This window comes from Sitodiplosis mosellana, unplaced genomic scaffold (assembly GCF_009176505.1).
Source record: "Sitodiplosis mosellana isolate CC-2019 unplaced genomic scaffold, AAFC_SMos_1.0 Smas_scaffold_1, whole genome shotgun sequence".
Lineage (NCBI taxonomy): Eukaryota > Metazoa > Arthropoda > Insecta > Diptera > Cecidomyiidae > Sitodiplosis > Sitodiplosis mosellana.
The window spans coordinates 14742668-14767417 of NW_022595244.1; the positions used below are offsets into that span (position 1 = coordinate 14742668).

Consider the following 24750-nt stretch of genomic DNA (forward strand, 5'->3'; position numbering starts at 1 on the left):
AGTTTGTTGTCGGACTTTAAACTCGAAGCGATGGCATGTATGCAACCGCGTTGTTGCTTCAAAACAAAGTTAATTGATTTTTATTTATCATTTGCTCTTTTCCTTCATTAACAACGGTTTAGCCTGATGCAAAAATCAGTCAGAATGCTCATTTCACCGATAGCAATTCAAAGTGTATGTGTGTAATCGATGCCGATTGTGTTTCGGTCATGCGATTCCCGTCAAAGTGGTTGTGCATAAGTTATTTTATTTGTTGTAGTTAATTTGCTGTTCGTGCTCGTTTAATAATATGTCAATGTACTGATAAAACATGATATCAATGCAAGCGTTGACTACGTAAAATGTGTTCACTTCTTCTTTTTTTTCTGTGTCAAGCTCTCGCTCTCTCTCAATAAATTACAGCTGATAAAGAATATCAAACAGAAGAAGATTGTTTTTTTTCTCCTTCTTCTTCTTCTTTACTTTGCTCATAATAACAATCACAAGAAGACTATAAAAACGATGCGATAAAGCGTTTTCGAAAGTAAAATTTATCATTTTTACTTTTCTTGTCGCTGTTTTGTTTGTTTTCTTCTTCTTCTTCTTCTTCTTCGTTCATTGCAAATGTCTCGTGGAAAATGTTATTAATTTTTATTTTTATTTTGTGTCTATTTGCAGCTAGTTATGTCGTCAGCGTTAGCAACGCTTCTGGAAGCGGCTCGATTCATTGAGCTACAGGAACAACGTGAACGTTTAACGTCAACGTCTTCAACAGCCTCATCGCTTTCAACGTCTCCGCACAGCAATAGTCGGTACCAATTCCAAACAAATTTTGCAAGCCATCAATCGTTGGTTACAACGCCACCAGCATCACCGCTTTCTGATATCCCAAGAAGTCATATCGACTACATCAGCTCCAATGGCACAACCATTACACGGAATGGTAAGTGTTAGTCATTTGTTTTCTTTCTCTGTTGTCATCGCAGTTTTCTTTTGACCAAATCGTTTCCCCGTTGGGAATGGATTTTAGGCCAAAGCAAAAATACATTGCATATTCGAACAAAGTGCTTTGCTATGTGTGGTCTAAAATTGCCAAAAGTCGGCATGACAAAAAAAAATGGGTGCGTTTAACACACCATCATGTTGACACCTCAATGTCATATCGTTTGCATTTAGTTATATGTTTCATGTGAATCCAATGCCGATACTACAATAATTACGATTCATCGTCCGAATCGGTATATCTTCATAATATCATACACCACTCAAATTCAGAGATACTAGCTAAATGCACGCTTATGTTCACAATTTGTTGTCATACGCGTGGAATGGCTCTAACATTTTCATTTTTGTTTTATTCTATTGCAAAATTCAGTCTTATCACATTATATAAATTCAGTGCTCTCATCTTTATCTTTCGGTTGTTCAACATTGATCCAATATATATATCTTGGATTACGAAAGAAACAAAATCGTCATCAATATTCTGGTCGTCGACGGAATTTATTGATTTAGTAAATAATCGGAATCCATTTGCGGGCGAAATGAGTTTGGTTTTAGATCAAGAATAGCGACCCTTCAAGACATCGAGCAAATAAAATAATCGAGACCAAAGAAAAGAAAAGAAAATATTATATTTCAATATTAAACGCGATATCATGCGAATCAACGAACGAACCGAACCAATGAATAAAGGAAGGAAAACGTATTGAAGCCCATTTGATTCGAATGAAGAGGGAAAAAAAATAAAATCTCGAATTTCTTGTTTGTACGTGTTTCTCATGTGCACGGTTCTGCCAAGTCGATTCCACACACTCGACTTGATTCAGCACCAATTCAACAATAACAGCGGCAACAACAGCGGCAACAACAACAAAAATTGAATAGCCGCAGTATACTCGACGTGGGTATTTATTACATAAAAGCAGTGTAAATGCAAAATAAGGAACAAAAGACGCAAATCGTCAACGAGAAGAGAGAAAAAAAACAAGTGTCTTCTATTTATAAACTCTTACAAGACAAGTATATGTGCATTGTGTGACACATACTAATACAACCACTCTGATTCGTCTCAAACAGGAGCATTGGATTTCTGCAGTTGTTGACTCTTCGTTTGATTTCTTGTTCGTTGTCGTCGTTGTTATTTTCCGTGCTATGAGAAATACACACAATTGCATAGGCAATCTTCTTAAATGCCCTTTAAACAAAATCTCGTGCACACACACATACACACACACACATGCATTAGTATATATGCACAACGTGTGGATCTCTTTGCGTTTTTTTTTTCGTGCCATAACGTATTTCTCTGTACTTGAAAATCTAAGCGAGTCTGACACGCAATCATGTGTCTGTCTTATATGCAACTCGTATTGGGTTTGTCGGTGTATTGGTGAACGCATTGCTCGCGTCAAACCACCAACGCATCTTCATCGTTCTCTCTTTTCACTGTAACGTGCTAATCGCATTGCAGACGAACGGCAATCGAACAACCGTCCAGAACCACATGATACACACACTCAACACTGTTGTTTTTTTTTTGCGCATGTGTTGTAAGCATGAGTCAATGCGGCCACCGCTATTCGTCTCACTCGCACCCGCCCCGACGTACACCAACACCAACGCACCGAAATGAATCATGCAGACAACCGGTCACGTAAACAATACAGCCGTGCTATGCATACGGTTTTATATGCAAATAACGTGATGCGAAGCGTCGGTGTTGTCACACGAATCGATCGCCACATTCGGCAACACCATGTGACTGAAACGAAAGAAAATCGCTTGTGGCAATCGAATCAAATCAGTCGATCTCACTCTCTTCACTCGGTCGGATTCGATGACGGTCGTGTATTTGTTGGAATCGAACAAATATTCCTCTTTCACAATTTCCATCGTACACGGTGCTGTATTTGGTATTGGTGCGTCTCTTATATACTCATTCTGTTTTGTGTTTTCGTTCACATGTTACGGATCTCGCTCTTTCGCAGAGTCACGCTGTTTGTCTCACTTCTTATGGCGCACGCTATTCATCTCGCTTCTTTTGTGTGTGTTGTGGCTTTCTCTCTTCCGCGCCTAGTGCCAGTATATAAGCACAAGCGCGCACGATGAATACAATCAACCGTACGCACATGTACAATGTGCTGTTTGTATATATACATGTATTTGTATATACACATCTTTTTTTAGCCACGTGTTGGCTTGCGCAGTTGCCACATTTTTATGCGATGAGCATGTAGTCGACCGACGACGATGTCATACGATTCATCGTTGTAAACGTAGCGCTCGTTCGATGCGATCACCTCAGATTACATGAGTTTCGTGTTACTTCTTTCTTATTTACTCAATCTTCTACACATTACATTCTACGTAGTATGAACGCGCAGCGGGCACACACACACACACACGGGCAAGCAAACAAACAAACACATTTCAATGCGCGTTTTATGTACTTTCTCGTTTTGCGTCGTTTTGTGCACTGATTCTTTCTCATGTTATACGTTATAATTCTCTCGCTTCATTTTATGTTCATGCTTATCATGTCAATGAACTAGAGTTCGCTGTAAAATCAAAATTTTGCACAAATCAGCATACAACTTCATAATCATTGTGACTTCGACATGAACAGCAATTGAAATAATTTACACATGACACAGAAATAAAAAAGCCCTCACACAGAGAGCGAAGGGAAAAAAACACACGACACGAACGAAATATATGACGTTTACTTAAATTTCATCGTGCAGTCGATGCGAATTTTGCGAAAATTGCAAAACCAACGCAGAAACCGGAATATTTCGTAGAATATACGACACACGAAAAAAAACCCTACTGCTCAGTTTGAAACGGATATTTCGTAAAAAAAAACGACAGCGACAACGATGACGACGACGATGAAGAAAAACATCATGAACAGTTTCCAATGAGAGTGCCATCTCTCAAGTGTATATGATTCCATTTGGATTTATTTTTTTATGGAAAAAGACACTTTTCTTAACGACTTTAAGTCTCGGAAGAGATTTTTATCGCAAAAACCAATCACGGAAGCAAACTGCTTCTGGTAGCTCAAGAGAGAAATTATATATATACTCACAACGATTTGGTGACATTTTTTTTTTATCGAACATCTTGCTTTAATTCAATCATTCGGTTCGAATTTCATTGAAAAATGTAAAATTTTTGCAAAATATTCGAAATTCTTTGACGTTTTTGGTTATATTCTAACTTGCAATACAATTCCTACAAGGAAATGTCGAATATTTCTCATTTTCCCGTTGAGGTTGTTTGCTGTTAGCAATTGGAGTGAATTGAACCTTTGCTTTCTCTGCCAAAAGTGTGCAACCTTTGTACCTAGCTTTGTACATCGTCAGGTTCGATATTCTACATATAGAAATTCTTAAAAATATTCTTTGAATAAATAAATGTATTTGAAGACTTTCAATGAAAATTACTTTTTTTTACCTGCCACCGAATGCTTTTGATTAGATTTTGAACCATAGTTCATAGTCGTCAACACAAAAAGTGGTTGAACGATGCCTAACATAACAGTTCCAATGAATCAGTTGATTGAATGAGGATGTTGAGAATTCAATAGCTAAGAATGAACTCTTGGCAGGAAGCAATACATTTTCCTCGTGTATTGAATCCCAAGATTTCCATGGGAACGATAGTTGACGAAAGAAGTTTAAAGCAATCGAAATATATAAAACAAAAATCTCCAATTAGGAGATATTATTCAAATCCGTGGATGGAACGAATCGATATATGCATGTATATGATTATGTGTCTAGCGATATACGTGATATTGGCTAGAGACCACAAAAATCAATTGGACCACTCACATTTTACAGCCATTGTTGCCGTACCAATATATCGATTCGATTGGAGAATTGTTGCACATGTTTGGTGTTCATCGTCTGGGTCAGCATAACTACTGCAATGCACGTGACCGCGTGCAGTGTGGTGTCTTGAATAATGCATCAACCGTGCAATTGTGCTCACTCCAATTCAAAAGTCCAAATATTGCCAAATTACGATATTTTTCGATGTAATAAATGCAACTTTCGGCAAACCGATCGATTACACTGGAATTGTCAACAACAACAGCGCTGAATGAAATGAAATGTCAAAATTACTGAAATTTGCTGCCAATTTTTTTTCTTCACAATACACAGTGCTGCTTCAATACTCGAAACATCAAAAATTTGCTCAACATGTCATGAAAAAGGTGGTTTTTGAAAAACCACAAACCACGTGTATATTTTGATGCTAATTCATTTGTTTTATTGAGGTGATCAGCAATTTATTTCCTTTCATGTGTCGCATGAAAGTGTCAAACACATGCAACACGATTTTCAGAGGTCATTAATTCGAAACGTAAATTCAATTGGAATTGAGTTGGAACCATTGGCGCGTTGCTTGACCGAAACCTAAATTTACGCAACATATTGCGCGAAAAAAATACTATAAACTCGAAGTGCTTGAAAGTTCGAGTGTGGCCATAAAAAGCTTTTTTGGGGTGTTCGTAGAAACCCTCTTCGTTGAAGCAGTTCAAGGAGTGTTTAAGTCGTCCATTATTCATTAATTGGAAAGGTCACGAACTGGCACGAGAAAAAAAATTCGCCTTAATGAATGAAAACCAACTCTCCTATTCACTTTGAATTTGACAACTGATATTGAGCGCAAACACCACCTAGATAATCTAAGGCTAACGAAAATACAATCAAGTAAACTCTCCGTTCTGTCAAACGTCATACTGAAGTATAACATACAGACATCACGAACTCGCCATAGGTTCTTTAGATGGCGCTTCGGTCAACTGAGTTCCAACCAAATACATGTATCAGTATACGAAGCATTCCACTGTTGATGAAAACCGACAATTTTCTTAACACACACACAGTTTGCCTTCACCGCCGTTTTCCTTATTCACAGCTCACTTTTGAGTTTTTGAGCATGAAGAAAAAAGGTCAACGTATTTTTTTAGCGTAAATTCGTATAGTATTTGAAACGAGCACAATTATTGAAGCAATTGATTCTGCTACGAGTTGTAGCCCTAAGAAAACTGTTGCGCAAAGGCGTGGGTAGCACACAAAACACAGACACACATTCATCATTCGATCACGTTTTGCAGCTGGAAATTGGGAACGTATAACAAAGGCACACATACAAATGGAGAGTGAAGGAAAGAGCGAGAAATAAAGAATGAACATGTACAGGGGAATATGACAATGAAAACAATATATCGAACGAGCTTAGCTGATAAGCGTACTGTTTGAGACGTGTTGGCGAGCATACCATAATTCAGTCTGCTTGTGTCGTTTTGCAGGTAAACACGCCAAATTCTTTACCTCTTTCGCGATCCTCGTTCATCCTTTGAACTTTTTTCGACAAAGTTTTCAACATTCGAAATACCATCCCACACCTTGACAAAAGAAATACCTGGATCAATCAGCAGCGTTCATCGCAAGATTTTAAGGGCGATTCAAATCCAAAAAAAAAATAGAAACATTTTTTGGAAATAAAAAACGATACATTTTTTTAAAAGTTTCACAAGTTTTGTATTGCGAGTTATATGTTTCTTTGGTGAATTCACATAATCAAATATCATCGAATCACATTTCTGCGTAGATATTTCGTCTAATTATTCTGTTGTCAACTGAAGAAATAACTGCCATATTTTTTTTGCATTCAACGCGTACAAGTATCGATATGCTCAAACAATAAAATTCCTATTATTTTGTACAAATAAAACGAAACTCGAGAAGGAAAACGAAGGAAAAAAAAACAGTAGCAGCCATGATGCATATGGGGAATGAGTGGTATTGGAATTTGAACTTGCATCGCAACCAATCGGCGCTGAATAATTCGATGGTTATAAATAGTACAAAGTTGCCGATATCATCGACAATGTATACAAGTGCCGTGCTAACTGATCGAGGTATTTGTGTTGGAATGCGTAATGTGAATTTAAAGGGTGTAACTCAATCGTATTCGGCGAAAATGCAAAGCATTCCAAATTGCTGTAGCAATTCAAATGTGGTTGGCCAACGAAATAACCAAACATGGACAGCTGCCTACGATCAAATGCGCTTTTCTGCCCTAACTGATCCATCGATGGCAACGCAAATCGAATGCCAACACTTTGCCGATCATTCATATCCACCAATTAGTGATAAATGGAGAGAACAAGTGATACTCCCTGTGGAGCAGGAGGAGGAGGAGGAGAAGAAGGAGGAGGAGGAAACAGTGAACGAAGAACCGCATACATCATCCATAAGTGCTGAGTTCAATCCATCCATAAGTGCTGAGTTCAATCCGTTTCATTTGTTCGGCGATAAATCGGTATTGTCCGCCATCAATGTGAAAAATAGGCTAAGCCCAGAGTTGTTGCAATCATACTTGGCCGCAAACGTTAGAGAACATTCAAATAGTGAAATGCCACCACTCGAACATGTTCCATATATGGATTACCGTTATTTAATCGAAAACGATGCAATTTACAACCACATTGGATATCCTGGTTTACTTCATGCTACGACCAAACCTACATTGTCTCCATCGAATTCACCGATATCACATTTGCCGAGAAGCAGCAGCAGGCTGAAGGCCGCAATAACGACTCCTCGAAGGAGAATGCATACATACGCTTCTCGTTTAAATCACGTGGTCACACCGAAAAAGAAATGGTTACGAAATTACATGCAAAGTAATTCACATTGTTATGGTTTTCTTTGAATACTATTTTTCTTTCCGTTTTTCACCAATTTCCACACCATCGTTAATTTTTCGTTAAACCATCGTGTTATTTTTCATTCGAATCGAATAGAATATGGGCTTTTGGAAGCAAAACATGTGTCGTCCGAGTAAAATTGGAGGAAAAGAAAAAATATCGCAGAAAAAAATGAATGACACCAACAAAAGTGTCATCCATAAGTAGAATTCTATTTAAAGAAACAAAACAAATTTAGGAAGACCCTGATTGCGCATTATCGAACTTGGTAGAAAGGTTCAAATACGACTTGTTGACAGCTTTACTAAGAATGAAGGAAACAATTATATCAATATCAGATAGTAGTAGGGAAGATGGGCCCTTTTGAATTATATAAATCGTTGTTTGGTCAAGTTGATGTGCCAGCAATAAAAACAATGGAATGTACCAAAAAAAAGTTAGGAAAAAGACGATTCTGCATAAACAGTTCCACATAGGCTGAGTTTGGTATTGCCTTAAAAAAAGAAGAAGAATACTTCGCATTAAATTCGTCTTCTTTTCTGTATTTTATGCAGTTCAAACAGTTTGTTTTCGGCCAATCAAATTCGGCTTTCTCTTTCCGCCTTAAATTGTCATTGGTATGTTTCGATGAGTATACATTGTTTCATCTCGAATTTCTTCACGAAAATTACCAACTTTATAATTGTGAAATGCTTGTGTCGTTGTCAGTGATGATTACCAGCAGAACAATTGTGTAATTAAAAATGAGAAAATACGACGAAAAAAACATGATATTTCACCAATTGTCCCTTGCCAATATAAATAGATTGCGATAATTCTTGACTTTATGTGTAAATTGCCTATTTTTCTATGTGCACGTGGATGAAATGAACACTGAATGTCTGTCTGTCGATTAGAATTTCAAACATATAAATAAATGGAAAATATCGTCTTTTTATTGCGAAAATATTGGCATACTTTTCTGGCTGTATGCGATGTAACCTTCACAAATTGATGTGTCACTGAATTAATTGAAACTTTTCATTGGAAATGAGGCGCTAAGCCATAGTAAACGACGAGACTTGTTTATCTTGTCTCTCTGCGATCATCTCTAATTCGGACTCACGAATTGTATCATCTTCTTGAGACTGGGATTGACAGATATTGAAATTGTGAGTGATTGCACAACCGATCATCGAGCGTCAATGCTATTTGATAATATGTATGTAGTGCAGCTCATGGCTCTACTTACATTTATTAAAACTTCTATTGCATGAGTATATCCAGACACGTGCTCGTCCAATTCGTCTGAATCTACCACCGACACGCTAATTGATTATCGCATTTATATTGTCTCATTATATAAACCGAAAACTCAGTGAAATGAACGACGATCGGTCTGTGTAGACTACGTCCAATTAATGAAAATAGCCGGAGTGAAGGGTTTTCGTAAGAGTTCAGGTGTCAAACCCGCTTCATCACCATATATGACCAACCAAATCCTTTAAATTTTTTGTTAGGTAGTTCCTTCGAGGGAAATTATATCCTCTCAATTTCATTTCGACAAGCAGCAGAAATGCTGTGTTCTTGACACGGGGATACATAGAAAAAAAGCGAATGAAAAACAAACCGAGAGAGAGAGAGAGAATGCGTGTGTAGGAGAGAAAATGAGATTTATCCAACTTGTTATGTATATACAGGCCGCGCCAGTTATTTGTGCACCTGTTATGAAAGTTATTCAAATAGATACTAGTGAGGCTAGAAAATGGTGCCGCGTGCTTCTTGGCTCACGTGGCTCTCAACATGTTTTCCATCGCACTTTCAAATAGATTTATACATTTGGCGGAAAATTAAAGCATAAAATGTAATCAAATGAATTACAAAACCGATTATTACAATTTCCGCTGAGGACAATTACTGCGTCATTCTTATACGAATTGAAATGAATAAATAGCATTATTAGGGAGAAAAAAAGAGGAAATGCCAATGGGGATTCTTTTATTTCTCCAATGAATTGTTTACGACGACGATGACGATAATATCCGCCATTGCCTCTTGCGTAATCAGAGTTGGTAAATTGTTTTTTTTTTCTCCATTCAATTGAATCATGTTGCGTTCGACATTGTTTTTGAATCGTTAAGTGAAAAGGACATTTTGAATAACAACATCTTAAGAGGATTGGGGGAGAGGAATGATAAGGATGTGTATTTTACAGTAGCCCGGAGAGGGAAATACTCAGTGCAAAGCTCAGAAGCTCAGCATTCTTTGGTGGTTTACATCACACTTCATTCGCATTGTATAATTTCTATGGACTCATGCTTTTGATTCACTTCATCTCTTAAAAAGCTCACATTCTAACTTCCATTCATTGTGTTCCGTTCATTTAAGTTAAAATGCAAAATCATAATATCAAAGTATGCTACAAAAAAAAAATCAAAGATTCAAACAAACAAACAAACACTGAATTGAATTCTTTCAGAAGAGCCAATTTCACAGCAACTCGATGACATCAATGCTGAACATGCGAATATATTATCTAATTCAACTGAAAGCATTCTACCACGAAAATATGATCGATTTCACATGTTGCATCAACCGCATCCGATGTTGATGCAACCAGATCATTTACCATTGTCATACAATATGCCAATGTCACCACACGAAAATCCGTTGGTCAAATCAAAATCATTGTCACCACTCGAATCAAAAGCACAGAAAAGACCAAAAGCAAATTACTTTGTTAACGATGCAATGTATTTGGCGCGTAGCCGTAGCACATCTTTAACACTAAAACCAATTACAACAATCAACAATCATGTAATGCAAACAGGTGAAGACTCATCGCAGTCGAGCTTAAATTTGAGCGCATCGAGCGGCTACTTAAGCGGCAGCAGCAGCGCTAACTCCAGCAATTTGAACCTGAGCGGACGCTCATCTTCATCATCCATGTACGTTTATATCTCATTTGATTTATTTGCATCGGATATCGATTCGGGCTCTGTTTTTTTTAAATGAATTTTTTCTCGTTTTTTGTTTTGTTTTCATTGCTAATTTGTTGACATTGATTTTTATTTTTGTGTGCATGTGTTTGCATCTCCGTGTAGGAATGGAACAACACACCATATAACAAATGGTGTGCTGACAATTCATTCAAATGGAAGCCATGTGAATGGGGATAACAATCACGTGTTTTATGAAAAGTCGCCGATAATTAATGGTTACGTGGACAAACGTAACGGCAACAGCTCGAATGGGACGCACCATTTGCAACAATCACCACCGCAAGCTGTACAACAGCAAACTCCCACGACACATGCAACAAATAGTAGGCGCCGTACAATTAGTTCAAATAGCAATGGGTAAGTATGAGGCTAGATATATTCGGTGTCTCGGTTCAAAATACATGTATTAAAGATGTATAATGGTTGGGTTTTTTTTTTGGTTCGTCGTAAACCGTTCATTAATGTCAAATATTGAAAATTTGTTCGACCATAACAAGTGAGCAAACAGGCATACTAGATCCTTTTGGTTGGCCAAAGAAGCACAGAAAAAAAAGAGACAAAAACCATTATGTATCTTGATGCATTTTCATCCTCTCATTATCACCAACACATTTAACATGTAAGATACATTATAAATTGCATGAATAGTGGTACACAACGTAGCGCATCCATTCATAGGGCCGGTACACGTGAAGTACACAACAAATTGGAGAAAAATCGGCGAGCTCACCTCAAAGAATGTTTCGAACAATTGAAGCGCCAACTCCCGCAGATGCAAGAAGAGAAGAAAACATCAAATCTATTGATTCTGTCAAATGCAAGCAAATATATTTCGGTAAGTATTGCGCACAACAATATGCAAATTGAAAAAGAAAATGGAAAAATAATTGGATTCCTCAGAATTCGATGTAATCGGATTATTAATTTAAAAAAAAAAATATTCATTTCACGCTGAATTATAGCAATTGAAGCGAAAGGAAAAAGAGCACGAACAAGAGAGTCAACGTTTGGCCAAAGAGAAGATCGACAAAGAGAAAAAGCTCGACATGTTGCGCCATCAGATGTCCACCCGTTTCGATAATATGCATAGTACAATTCAATTGCCAGACAATGAAGGAAGCAACGGCATTCGGGAAAGAGGTTTGTGTACAATCAATTCATTTCTTCTTCTTCTTCTTTTTTTCCCAATTTACGACTTGAATTTATTCGCTTACATCATTTTCAATGAAAATTTCAAGCGATTTTATCGTTCAAATTGATCTGTAAATGAATTAAAAAAATAGTCTAAATGAAATCGTCGATTTGATTTGTTACAGTGCCATCGGAGTCATTGAGTGAGCATTCTTTGCCGAGTCGTGTCAGATATGGTTCAACAAGCTCACTATCAAGTGCTGCTACTGCATCTTCACCATGCGCAGCTGGTGTTCCTGTAAGTATTCATTTATATTGATTTTTCGATGACTGGAACTTTGGCATTTGTAACACCGTTTTTTCTTTCTTTCTTCCCTCGTGATTCAAACAGTTGCAGTCGGCATCATCAATTTCGCCTGTGATAACGACCAACAGTACAATCCTAAATGCATCGTCGCCGTCACCGAAACGAGCACACTCCTCAAGCCCAATATCGGCGTCCGTAAACATGCATTCAGCCATCACAGGTGAACGTCGTCACCAATTTGAACGAAAAATATCAATTTATTGAAATATTGAAACGAATAATAATAATTGTTGGTGTCGTTTTTCCTTTTCGCCTGTCTGCAGATTCTCCAAAAATCTTACCAAATGGTCTCACTGCCATTTCGAATGGCTTAAAAGCGCACAATACACCGATTGCCATCAATTTATCCACATCTGATGGCATTTCACCGGCGCTACTGAATGCATCAAATGCAGCTGCGGTATTGCCATTGAATTTGATTCACCAGCCAATCACCAACGGTATTGTAAATGGTCAAACGATTCGAACGGCCGTCGCAACAAATGGATTACAAATCATAAGCAACAATACACCAAGTGTAGCAAACGGAAAGAATGGCATCCGCCATCAAGACCACAATTCCAAAGAACAACAAATCAAGAAAACCGAATCGATTTCCACTTCCTCGGAACCACCGACAAAAGTAATTAAGCTGATTAATGGTAATGGTGGCATAACATTGGTCGATAAAGACACCAAACTGGGACAATTGACCCTGTCTCAGGTAGTGGTCAGTCAGATGCTGGCGCCGACTCAAACACTGCGTGTTATTGGGCCAGCACCAAATGGCGTTGCCACCATCGAGTTGAGCAATTCAAACGGTATGTACGATGCAATTGTTGACTTTATAAGCCAATCGAAATTTGTTGAAACAAATTTATGGAATAATGTAAGTTTAACACGTTTGATTTTTATTTGTTTTTCTCTCTGTATCCCTCTCATTCCAAATACAGCCATTAAAGGACGTAATGTCGTCCAAAATCAGCAACATTCTTTGCCGAACGGTACAAATGGAGCTCATTTGCACAAATTGCTAGTGAGTGGTGCATCGACGAACCTAACAACGCCAGTGATTACGTCGACCTTTGGTAATGGCACGATGACAAATGGTACATCCGAACTGGCCCGTTTGCCGGGCGGAGCTGAGCTAAACATACTGCCGCCAAACACAAATGGCACCGCTCTATACCGCAGCAACGGACAGTTAGCGATTATCAAAGGTATTCACTCCTAAATAAAACGAGGTGCATGCAACATTTTTTTTTAAAAAAATTCTTATTCCTCATCTTCGTCTGTCAAACGCACCTATATGCAGACAGACATTCTGAGAAACAAACACGGTTGAAACTAACTCGATTTGATTTTCTTCTTTCAATTGCCGGTTTTACAGGAGCTGAATCAAATCAATCAAATCGAGCAGTTCACATGGTTACACCGTTACAGTCTACAACCACACCGATCGTTATATCGTCACAGGGACAAACCAGCAATAACTTAGCACACATTATTGCCAGCAATCTTTCATTTACATAAGTTGTAAATCAAAACAAACAAACAAACAAACAAAAAAAAGCGAGAGAAAAAGAAACCAACTGCATGGAAAATATTGTAAAATCACTCAACTAACGCAACACACACAAACACACACACACACACACATACACAGTAAGAATGATGCAGATGCAGAGTTAACTAGAGATGATTATTGTCTCTATGCAGAAACAGCTGTATATTGAAGAGAAAATCCCGGCAATTGAAATGTTATTTCGGTGCACGGATAATCGATTTGAGATAATGTACATAGAAAAAAATGTGAACCTTGTGTTTTTTTGCAACAAAATTGAAATATTCACACTTCATGTATGTGCATATATATTCAGGAAAGGAAATGCTGTTTTCTTTCAAATTTCTTGATATTTCTTTTAACACAGAGAATAAGTAAGAAAGGGAAAAAAACAACATAATAAAAAAAAATTGTAAACCAATCTAAAAGTATATATATATCTAAATTACATTATTTAAACAAGATAAAACAAAAAAAAAATAAATGATAAACACAGAGAAAGAAGGCAAATCAATTTATGTGAATAAAACGATTGACATCCAGAATTAAGATCGGATTGAAACGAAAACACACACACAAAACCGAGTAATAAATGATATTGAAAGCGACGTCATTTTGACATCACATTAACAAAACGCATCAGTTCTTCATGCAAAACATATATAGAGAATGCAAATGCAAATGGTGTGACGATTTTAAAATAATTTTTATTCAATTCTTTCTTTCGTTCGTTCAAACGTTCAGAACTCAATACCAGCCATTTGTACCTGAATATTTTGGGAATATTCACAAGAGAAGAAAAACAAAATGGGAGAAGAAAATGAACAAAACGTGTGAATGATGAGCATACAGAATTACATTTAATTGAGTTAAAGCAAAAAAAAATAGGTCAATGTTTCCGAATTTTTCTTCGTCCGCAGTTTTATGTTTGAAATTATTTACAAAACACACACACACAAACTTATATTATATATATACTTTGTCCACGGAGCATTTAGTCGAACGAGATTCAGTTCCAATCAGTTAGTCCAAAGCCAAATTACAATACAAACATTGAGTGTGAAACATTTCATCGATAGATCTCGATTAAACACGAAACCAAAACGAGTAATGATTTCGTTGTACGAACAAAAAACAAAACTCTTCCCGCTCGAAAACAAAACGAAAGAAAAGTAATGAAGAATGGCCCATCGATTGTAAATCGTGGCATTCATTGCAACTTTTTTTTTCTTCTCTCGGATGTATTGCATTTTGAATGACAATAAAAAAAAAATCATGAGAATAACATAAAAACAAACAGAACTGAATTATAACCAATTTGAACGGAACGTTCAGCTAATGTTTACGTTCAAAAGATACTAAAAACAAGGATAAAATGAAACCGATTCGACCCATCGAAAGCGCATAAAAATGCTTTACAAAGCAGCCTCCGCCGTCGCCGCAGCAGTTACTCTAGTTCCGTAGATGCATTTTGTAGTCATTTGATGGGAGCATATACAATCTTCGATATGTGTATTTATAGATGTTTTAAATAGAGCAACAAAAAAACTAGCAACATGACAAAGGAGAGACCTTTATGGAGATGAATCAAATCAAGTAGCCGTTTTTTTTCCTTAATCGCTGTCTATGTAATCAGTAACAAATAAAAGCAGAAAACCAGAAAACCAAAACATATATCAACGATTCATGCAAACGACATGTAGCGCCAATGATCGCAATGCAATTCGTTCATCTCAATGGAATTTATCATTGTTTGTTTGGATGCAAGCGTTTGATATTGAAGATGATGATGCAGCAACCTTAGGCATGTTTTTATTTTTGCGAAATAATGAGACTCTTTCAAAGCATAAAATCAACGTTAGTGATTTCCTTTAGCCCAATGGCCAACAATAAAACAAAATATAACAAAACAGAGTTAACAATAAAGACATATAAAGATAAAAAAAAAACTAATAAGTACTATCCAGAAAATGTGACCCTTCTCATTTGCGCTCCTCATGTTAAACCATGAGTGCACTTCCCAAAAACACAATCAAAGCACTCGCTCGCTCGCAAACAAACACATATGAACGCACTCATACCAAAAACCAGCCGTTTCAAATTTTGTTTAACTTGTCATCGTGATAGAATCGATCTTTCGTTTTTTTTTTGTCTCCGGGGACAATTCAACCATTTCTACTAGAATGCAAAATCAAATTTCGGTTTTCTTTTTTATTTTATTGGAAAAATAAACAAAATTGCCACTGGCACCGCTACTTCCTCAGTGCTTTCGCAAAAGTACGCTCGCGCATATACAAAAGAAAAATAACAAGAACAAGATGAAAAAAAAGAAAAACATTTTTTTATACTAGATCTTCTAGATTGTACTAGATCCAAATAACCGATATTGAGATATAGATAAGGAATTTCTTATCCTATTTATACATGGTTTTTACTGTGCGTACGCACGAACACATAAGAAAATTATACATGAAAAAAAAACGAGAACACTAAACAAGACTTTTAGTTAACATTTTCTGCGTAGAAGATTTGAAAATTGAGAGAAAGAGAGAGAGAGAGAGAGAGAAAAGGAATGATAGTGGAAAAAAGGAGAGAAACGAACAAATTGAATACAAAATATGGGTCGAAATTTGTTGAATTTTTTTATAAAATGAAATGAAATATTGGGATGTGTTTTTTTACTAGAACAAAAGTGAATAATTGATGGTTTCTAAATTAGGCAAATGTATTTTTGACTGAGAAAAAAGAAAAGATATGAGAGATAAGCAGTGATCTTTTTTCGGTTACTCGTTTTGTTTCAATCATTTTTTTTCTAACTTCTGTGAATTTTTTTTTCGTCGGCGAACTAGAAAATTTTTTTTTCGCTTTCAATCCATTGGTCAATGTCACTAATTGTATATATTTTTGTTATTTAACCAAAATTCTTTTCTGTTCCCATTGGACGCTAGTTCGATGGCATATTAAAATTGAAAGAAAATCTGATGAAACGATCTAAAGGGATAATTTTGATGATGTGTGAGAAAGAATAAACGGGGGGAGATTTCTGTAAAATAGCTAAACGAATTCAAATCAAAAGATAACATGTGCAACATCAACCCATTTAAATAACACTACAGTGAATAATTTCTATAATTACAGTTTAAAAGAAAGAAGAAAATAGAACATAGATTTAGAACGATTAACACACACACACACACACAAAACAAAGCTAAATCTGAAAATGAGTGGATGAGGACACTGATGCTTATACCCTGATCCCATGCAAAAACATAATCTGAAAACAGTGAAATCAAATCACCAAAAAAACTTAATAATAATCCATTCAGCTAAACACATGTGCAACGCTCATAAGCGTGCTTGTGAAGAATTGGAGAAAAATCACCAAAAAAACTGATAAAACTGACAGTGAAAAAAAAATCACAAAAATTGATTTACAAAAATAACAATCACACAAAAATTCTGAGAAAAATGTGGATAAAGACTTCATTAAATTATACGTATTATGTTAAAAAAAAATGTCATACACAGTTCTTCATTAACGTTTATTGTAATTGTAAAAAGGTTCAAAACAGTTCATATTTTATATTCTCTGTAATTAAATGTTCTTCTCTTTTTTAAACAAAAAAAAAAAAAAACAAATTGACATCATACATTAAAGCATATATTTTTTCTTTGCTTTTCTCAAGACAATGTAAATTGGGCAATTGTAATTTCAATAATCGCGATTTTGTTTATTTTTTTCTCAACTAGCGCTATTTTGGGATGAATTGAGAATGCAAATGCACGTATCCCTTCCTTCATACACAAAAAGAATCCCACACAAACACACATAAGTTACATGTGACATAACTAATCATATGTTTTTTTTCCTTTGCGTTTTCTTTGTTTTGTAAGACAAATACAAACGAAAGTGAATTTATCGTTTTTAAGTTTAATTTATTCCGTAATTGGTAACGTTTAGAAAACAAATGATGATGATTCATACGTCCAAAGGACAGAAGAAGGAAATGAAGAGATAAACATCAATCAACAATATAAACAAAACACACACACACACACGAAATTACACTCTACTAATCGAAACAAACCAATTCTTATCTTTGAAAAGCAGATAGCTACACAAAAATCTATAATTTCTTTCGTTTTGTTTCAAAAAGATATTGAACTGAATGAAAAAAGAAGTAAAACCAATTTGGAAGAATACACTAATCTACCATTATAAAGGGATTACAAACAAATGAAGTAAGAAAAAAAGTAAGCTATACAAAAAAAAACAACAAAACAACAACATGAATATAGAACCATTTTACACATGTCAATTTTCAAATCTATGCATTTGAAAATGAAACAAATCTAAACGAAGTTAGAACAAAAAACAAAGAAACAACAACAAAAAAATGATTTAGCAAAATATTCTGAATATAAAACAATATTTTGATTATGTCTTGATGTGAACTACTATCAATATATTACTATCTAAACAAAATTTTAATAATGACAAGAAAAAAAACACACGAGAAAATCGATGAAAAAAAAACTTAAAAAAAAATACAAACACAAAATATTTACTAAAATTTAAAAGCATTTTTAAGAGTTATACATCAAATAAAACAAAACAAACAACAACAAAAAATGAAGATACAACAACGTCAAAGAAGAAGGTGAAGAACATGTGAATGGATGCAATTTCGAAAGAAATTGTAAAATGAGAATAAAAAGTAAAAACAATGAGAAAAACAAAACACGAAGAAAATAAATAAGTACACAGAACGAAGTCAAATGATATCCATTAGAATTACGATGGGACAATTTTCCAATGTGGCGAATAATTTAAAGTAAGGAACAGAGAACAGAAGTTGAGATAGAGATAGAATGCGACAGAATGAAAAAAAAAAGAAGAGAGAAACGATTATTGGAAACAAAAAAAAAACATAAATAATAACAAATTTAGTGCAAGCATTATTTATAAATTATTATATTAAAAATGAAATTGTATGTAAAAAAAGCAAAAAAATACAGAAAATGAATACAAAATTGGAGTTTTTCATTTAATTAAGCGCGAAGCACGTTTTTCCTTTTGGATTGCACATAGAATTTCTTTCGTGTGTCGGCATTCAATGTGGCAAAATAATTTTTTTTTTTTTCAAGACTATTTTCGATTGAAATGCGCTTGCTTCCATTTGGGCAATACACATTTTTTTTTTCATGTAAATGTTTTCGATTTCTAATGGCTTCACAGCACTATCACGTGGCTCAATCCAATGTAAACCAACAAAAAAAAGTCTTTGTCTTTTTCCTCGAAAAATATAATTTGATTTTTCATTGTTCGATTGTTTTTTTTCCTTGATATTGAAACCATGGTTGCTCATGCATGAGCAATTGAGCATGCTGCCACTTGCATTTGGATCGACGTGTGAATGTGGATTTCATGATTTCTTGTAATATTATCTTGAGAAGTTGATGTCAGTACAATAATTGCTATGATTAATACGTTTGTTTGTTTGTCAGGCAAAGGAGTGAGCAGTATGAACAGCGAAAAATGTTGGAGAGAGTGAGATGCAACGATGAAATGTGCTCATTGTGCTACAGGGTGCTCAACAGGCACTCAAAGAATTTCACAATATGAATGAAATTTGCCGTTGTCACGTATTTGCGAAGAAAATAAACAATATGATTTCATGAATCATTTTTTGATGAAATAAAAATTCGTCCACAACAACTTTTACCTGCGAGCGACAAAATTTCCGTTCAAAGTGAAAGAAAGAAAAAAAAGAATGAATATAGAAATGCAAATGACGTGAAAATGATGAGTCAACAGCAGAAAAAATCGTAAGTAGCGTGTGATTGGCAAACGTTGTTAAATGAAACCAACTAGCTATTAATCACCCCGTGCATGCATTCTCCACCACACAAACAGTCGAACACGTGCAAGCTGTATGCCATACATTTCCTTGTACAACTACCAACGGAACGACGCAGTAAATGAAATGTTTTTGTTTTGTTCAGAATGTTCGATTGTTCCTTTTGCGAGGCGAGTGCGAGAACGAGAAATAAAGAGAGAGATATATATATATATATATATCACACGTTCATGCTCAACACTCACAGGCAACAACCAAATGGAAATTGACATCATACAATATTCAAAGTATATACGTACGTATATTATACGTTTAAATGTATGCGTGTATCAGTTGTGTGGCATACACACAATTCAGTGATTGTTTACACGCTTTCGTTCGAATCATCATCGTTTCGTACGCTCGTTGTGTTCATATTGCTGTGTCGTTGTCGTTTGCTCGCGCTCGAGTACAGTCATTTGGATTTTTGATATGCATCAGCGTTCGGCATGGCGCGAACTTGACCGAAGCGATGGCGACGATGTTGTGGATCGTGCGCGCGCATGTTGTTCAAGTGCCCCGAAGTCAAACAACAAGCACAAGCCTCACAACGCTCTCCTGTGTATAACAAAAACAAACACGCTCCCGACAAAACCGATCAGAGAATAAATAACAACACAGCTGTAACGTACATACGGAGCGATTTTTGCACTACTTTGATACAAACTACGGAACTTTTTTTTTTCTGTTTGCGATAGCATGAATATTGCTTTCAAGTGACACTAAACAAAAAGAACAATCAATTTTATTTGCGAATTTTATGGACATTTGCAGAGAGAAAGAAAAAAAGTGACAATTGTGAAACAAAAAGTTCGATTGAAATAATAACAAGATTTTGTTGCAAATTGAGCACATGTTCTTTGTTTGAGTTGAAAATTTTATACACTCAAAGAGAAATAATTGTTTTTTGTTGCTGTTTAATCGAAATATTTATCAGTTTTTGTAAACATTATTTTACTGATAAACAGTTGAACAGTTTCATAAGTTTCGTTAACAGAAAAAAAAGAAGAAGAAAGAAATCAGTTGATAATTTTTTTTGTATGTTATCACCATCAGAGTGTCTCATCGACAATCAACGTTTGAAGTTGTTAGTGACAGTGCAAAAAAAAACGAAGCGAGAGAGTGACAAAAGTGTTCAGCTCTCGATGCAAAGTGAATGCAATCAACAAGCAAATTTATGAACAAAAGTTCAATCGAATGACATTAAATTGAATAAAATTGCCATTGGTAAAGTGAAAAAAATCGCGCGAAATTCCGTTGCACACCAAACAGCATCCGAAACGAAGAAATACACTCACTCACACAAACACGCAGTGAGATACTGTGTTTATATTTTTGAGTTTGCTTCGTGATCATTTTCGAACAAGTTGAATCAGTTGTTCAGGCTGAGTGTGGTGTTTTGTGCAACCGAACGAACAAATACCAAGATACACCGTGAGTGGACATTAATAACAACTTTGCATAACGCGAACACACTCGCTTCGAAGCGAGTTGAAAAAAAAAGTTTCAAAATATATTCTAGATTCGAAGTTCATCGAGGTGTGAACAATCTAAGCAGAACCAATTTAATTTCTATTCCAACATTCTCACACATTTTGTGTGTTTGCAAGAAGTCAACCATTAGAAAACGAGCAAACCAACACAGCACAGCAAATAAAAACAGTGAGAGAGAGAGAGAGAGAGAGAGAATTGAACGAGAAAGAGTAACGGCGACCACATACAATAGAACGAATGCGAAAAAAAACTAAACAGAACAATCACATTCATATAGTAAGTGATATAATAGGTTCTGTGGACACGAATCGTTCGTTTGTTCGGTTCGGTCAGTTCAGTCATTCGAAGTTTCGAAGTGAATGTAGAAATTGAAGCAAAATAGTGACTTATAAATGATATAACTATATTACAGTACATACAATCATACGATTTTTTTTTCTTATTTTTCCACCTCCTCTTCTTGTTGTTGTTATTATAACCACATTTATAGAATCTATATACGGTGTGCTATCGCTATTCTTCATATATGTAGAATTGCTATCCTAGAGCAAATATCATCTGCGCGAAATAAACAACGCTACATCAAGAAAAACGACGGCGACGACAACAACAACAACGGCGAAGAAGAAAGAGCAATCATAAAAAGACACTCCATATTTTCAAAATCAAAACAAAGCAGTTTCAGACCGAAAAGAAACGCAAACTGAGCAACAAAGAAACGATAGACCACGCTATCGTTAGAAGAGTTTTTACGCTCGTTGAATACATAAAACACACAAAGAATCGGAATCATCTCTTTGTTTCGGTATTGGTGAATTTGTCCGCGCGAAAAACAAACGCTGTGCGTTGTGTGTAAGCGGAAAAAAGACGCAGTATTCCAAATGAGCTAATGTGACGATATTTACAGTAGTGTATTGTGTCATCATCAATAAAAAACAGTTGAGTTTGTTTTGTATACTCTTTTACAGATTAAATAGAACGTTTTATGTATGTGTGCGTGTGTGACCATACATATAAATGACAATAATTCACGAAACGTTGTGTGACATTTTGTGAAAACAAGCAGTGAATTGGTATTCGTTGTTAGTAGGCGTGAATCTTATGATTTTGCATGCATCGAACGGCGAAAAAATTGAAGAAAAATCCATGAGACGAGACGCCATTGTTTCACATCAACCAAAAAAGGGAAACCAAATCATAAGCAGCTTTTTCCCTTGAACAACGTAAATTCAAAGTCAAACACAAGGAGAAACGACGCGCTTCTGTACCAAAACAGGGTAGTTATTATACAAAATAACTGCATCTATATATATGCATGCACACTAGTCGTGCATTGGTACTTGTTGACAACGCATGCGCACCGATTCCGCCAAGCGAAAATAAAATATCCACCAAAAATTATACAAAACATCAGCGTCTGTTACATAGACGAGTAGAGAGCGAGTGTTGTTTTGTTGTCGAAAATTCACCCCACATGTTTCCATTCACAAGAATAAGAACGTGAAACGAACGGCGATATTTTGCACACTGTGTACGAACAGAGAACTAAATACTTACACGCACTAACACATCCATACCCGTGCACCGTGTGCTCGGCACTCTCGTCTGCAGAAGAAAAACAAAGAAAACGACCGGAGAGTGAGCCATAGTGGAAAATAAAATTCGGTGCAACGGCAGCAGTACACAGCGAGTTGTTTACGACAATCGGTATTATATATCAACGGTGGAAAGAAATACCATCGCTCAGAACCCCATAGACGAGCGATTGAGTCACACTTTGAACGGAATACATACCATTACGTGGTTAGCTCGCGGTACAGTCGCACGGAAAAATACACAGCACCGTGGAAAATTCGAACCGAAGAAACAAAAAAGAACAGAACGAGATTCGAGAAAAGATTTTTTTATCGACACTGACCGAATGAAAGATTGAGAGAAAGAACCAAATCACTACTAAAATAAACAATAAATAAAAATATTATTTGGAAAATTTCACTGCAGTTCGCGTGTTGAATCAGCGCCAGTCCGCCGATCTTTTATATACTGATATATTTTTTGTGTGTGTGTCACATTTGCAAAAAATAATAAATATCGCGAGATAAAGTTCATGTTTACAAACATTGAGATACGAGATTAAGACATTTCTATTTTCGACATTTCATTGATACTGCAATAGTTTGAGTGAAAGTGATTAGTGGTGAGACGATAAGCTAAAAGAGAGGAAAACGGCACATTTTTTTCTCTCGTATTAATTGTGAAAAGGAAAAAACAGCAGACTCTGTTTGCTTCGGAAACCTACTGTGAGAGAGTGAGAGTCAAACAAACCGTTTGATTAGTCTGATCACCACGGTAAACACTCACACACCGTCTACCACCCAATTCTTATGCTAAACAATTTCTGATTTCATTTTCTCCTCTGAAGCTATGCTGTTGAATTGTTAACAAGGTAAGTTCACATTTTGAATATTAATCACCTTTTTTTTCTCGCCGATTTGTTTTTTTTTCTCTTGACGAAACTATTTCAATTAGTTCTAAGAAATGAGTGAAAATTATTCATATTTTTTTTCATTTTGTTGAGAGTTCATTGAAAAACGTGTGCATTTCATAAGGTTTTTTTTTTAATTCAAATTTTCAAATTGAATCTCAGATAGAGAAGTGTAGTTTTGAATTGACCGAATCAGATACCGTTGAATGTCTGTCACAATGAAGTTTCAGGCCATTACGTGTGAAACATCGTGAAATTTGAGTTTATCACTGTAGTAGATATATATATACAAATCCGAAATGGAGGTGAATAGTGGTTTTCCAAATGGAAATTAGATGTTTTATTGTGATTTGCATAAGATAATTGTTTGTGTGTATGCGCTACGAACGCGCGCGCACCTCATGAATGTGGCATTTTCTTCACTTAACTATTTTAACGACTTGTACTTTATGAGATGTAAACAATCGATTACGGCGAAAAGGTTTTAGCCATCTTCTTTGTTTAGCATACGGTTTTTTTTTCTCTCAATTTATGTCTGCGCGACGGTATGAGACTTGTGCTTATGGTTATTTATGGATCGCTGCAGTTACCTTGATGTAAACTCATTTCAATAGAACTGGTTTAATGATAGTAAGTCGCACCGTGGGACGACAACGCACATTTGAGAAAAAAATTGGGGTGAAGAAACAAAATAGTTGCTCTGTGTCTTGAGCTCACTCCGATGAAGAAGAGAAAATTGTTCCGCCGAAAATGATAGTCCACCAGAAAAAAAAAATTATTCCAAATGCTAGTCAAAATTGGTTCCACAATCCACATTCAAAAATCTTTTTTTTTGTTCAAGAAGAAGAAAAAGAATTAAAATAGAATAGAAAAATAAATTCGGCATATAGTTTGATTAAAGTGATTTGAAAAGATTGGTAGGTAGCACGGAAGAGACACGTGTTTTCTTCATTCCACCAGTTTTCGCATTCATCTGTTCTCGCGAGCTCCAGTCCCCGAAAACCTGCGCTCAACACAAAAGCAAATAAGTGTAGTAACAAAACAAGGAGTTGAAAGAAGAATAAAGAAAAAAATCCAACCCGAACATGAAATGAGATCGAAAAACAGAAGGTACACACACAATCCAATGAAGAGAGAG

At 35.8% G+C, this 24750-nt stretch overlaps 2 protein-coding genes across 24 annotated transcripts in view; both read left to right on the forward strand.

Annotated features, from left to right (window-relative positions):
• LOC129565528 (uncharacterized protein DDB_G0284459) overlaps nt 1–14217 on the forward strand; it is a 51298-nt gene extending 37081 nt beyond the window's left edge. The window contains exons 3-12 of one of the 3 annotated variants that reach the window (XM_055440526.1): nt 658–7687; nt 10170–10638; nt 10795–11049; nt 11341–11527; nt 11655–11832; nt 12009–12121; nt 12215–12350; nt 12454–12990; nt 13123–13413; nt 13560–13692. In XM_055440526.1, coding sequence (XP_055296501.1) covers nt 6778–7687; nt 10170–10638; nt 10795–11049; nt 11341–11527; nt 11655–11832; nt 12009–12121; nt 12215–12350; nt 12454–12990; nt 13123–13403 — 3066 coding nt within the window. In that variant the 5' untranslated portion in view covers nt 658–6777 and the 3' untranslated portion in view covers nt 13404–13413; nt 13560–13692. Of the gene's footprint in view, nt 1–657; nt 7688–10169; nt 10639–10794; nt 11050–11340; nt 11528–11654; nt 11833–12008; nt 12122–12214; nt 12351–12453; nt 12991–13122; nt 13414–13559 lie in introns of all 3 variants that reach the window. The other 2 variants (XM_055440509.1, XM_055440518.1) reach the window with 2 other exon arrangements.
• Nucleotides 14218–20121: 5904 nt separating this feature from the next.
• Nucleotides 20122–24750, forward strand: part of LOC129565585 (protein CREBRF homolog) — a 32028-nt gene continuing 27399 nt past the window's right edge. For 2 of the 21 annotated variants that reach the window (XM_055440750.1, XM_055440620.1), the window contains exons 1-4: nt 20188–20256; nt 20690–21067; nt 21156–21403; nt 21618–23573. The gene's annotated coding sequence lies outside the window, so the exon portion shown is untranslated. Of the gene's footprint in view, nt 23574–24750 lie in introns of all 21 variants that reach the window. The other 19 variants (XM_055440613.1, XM_055440656.1, XM_055440627.1 and 16 more) reach the window with 16 other exon arrangements.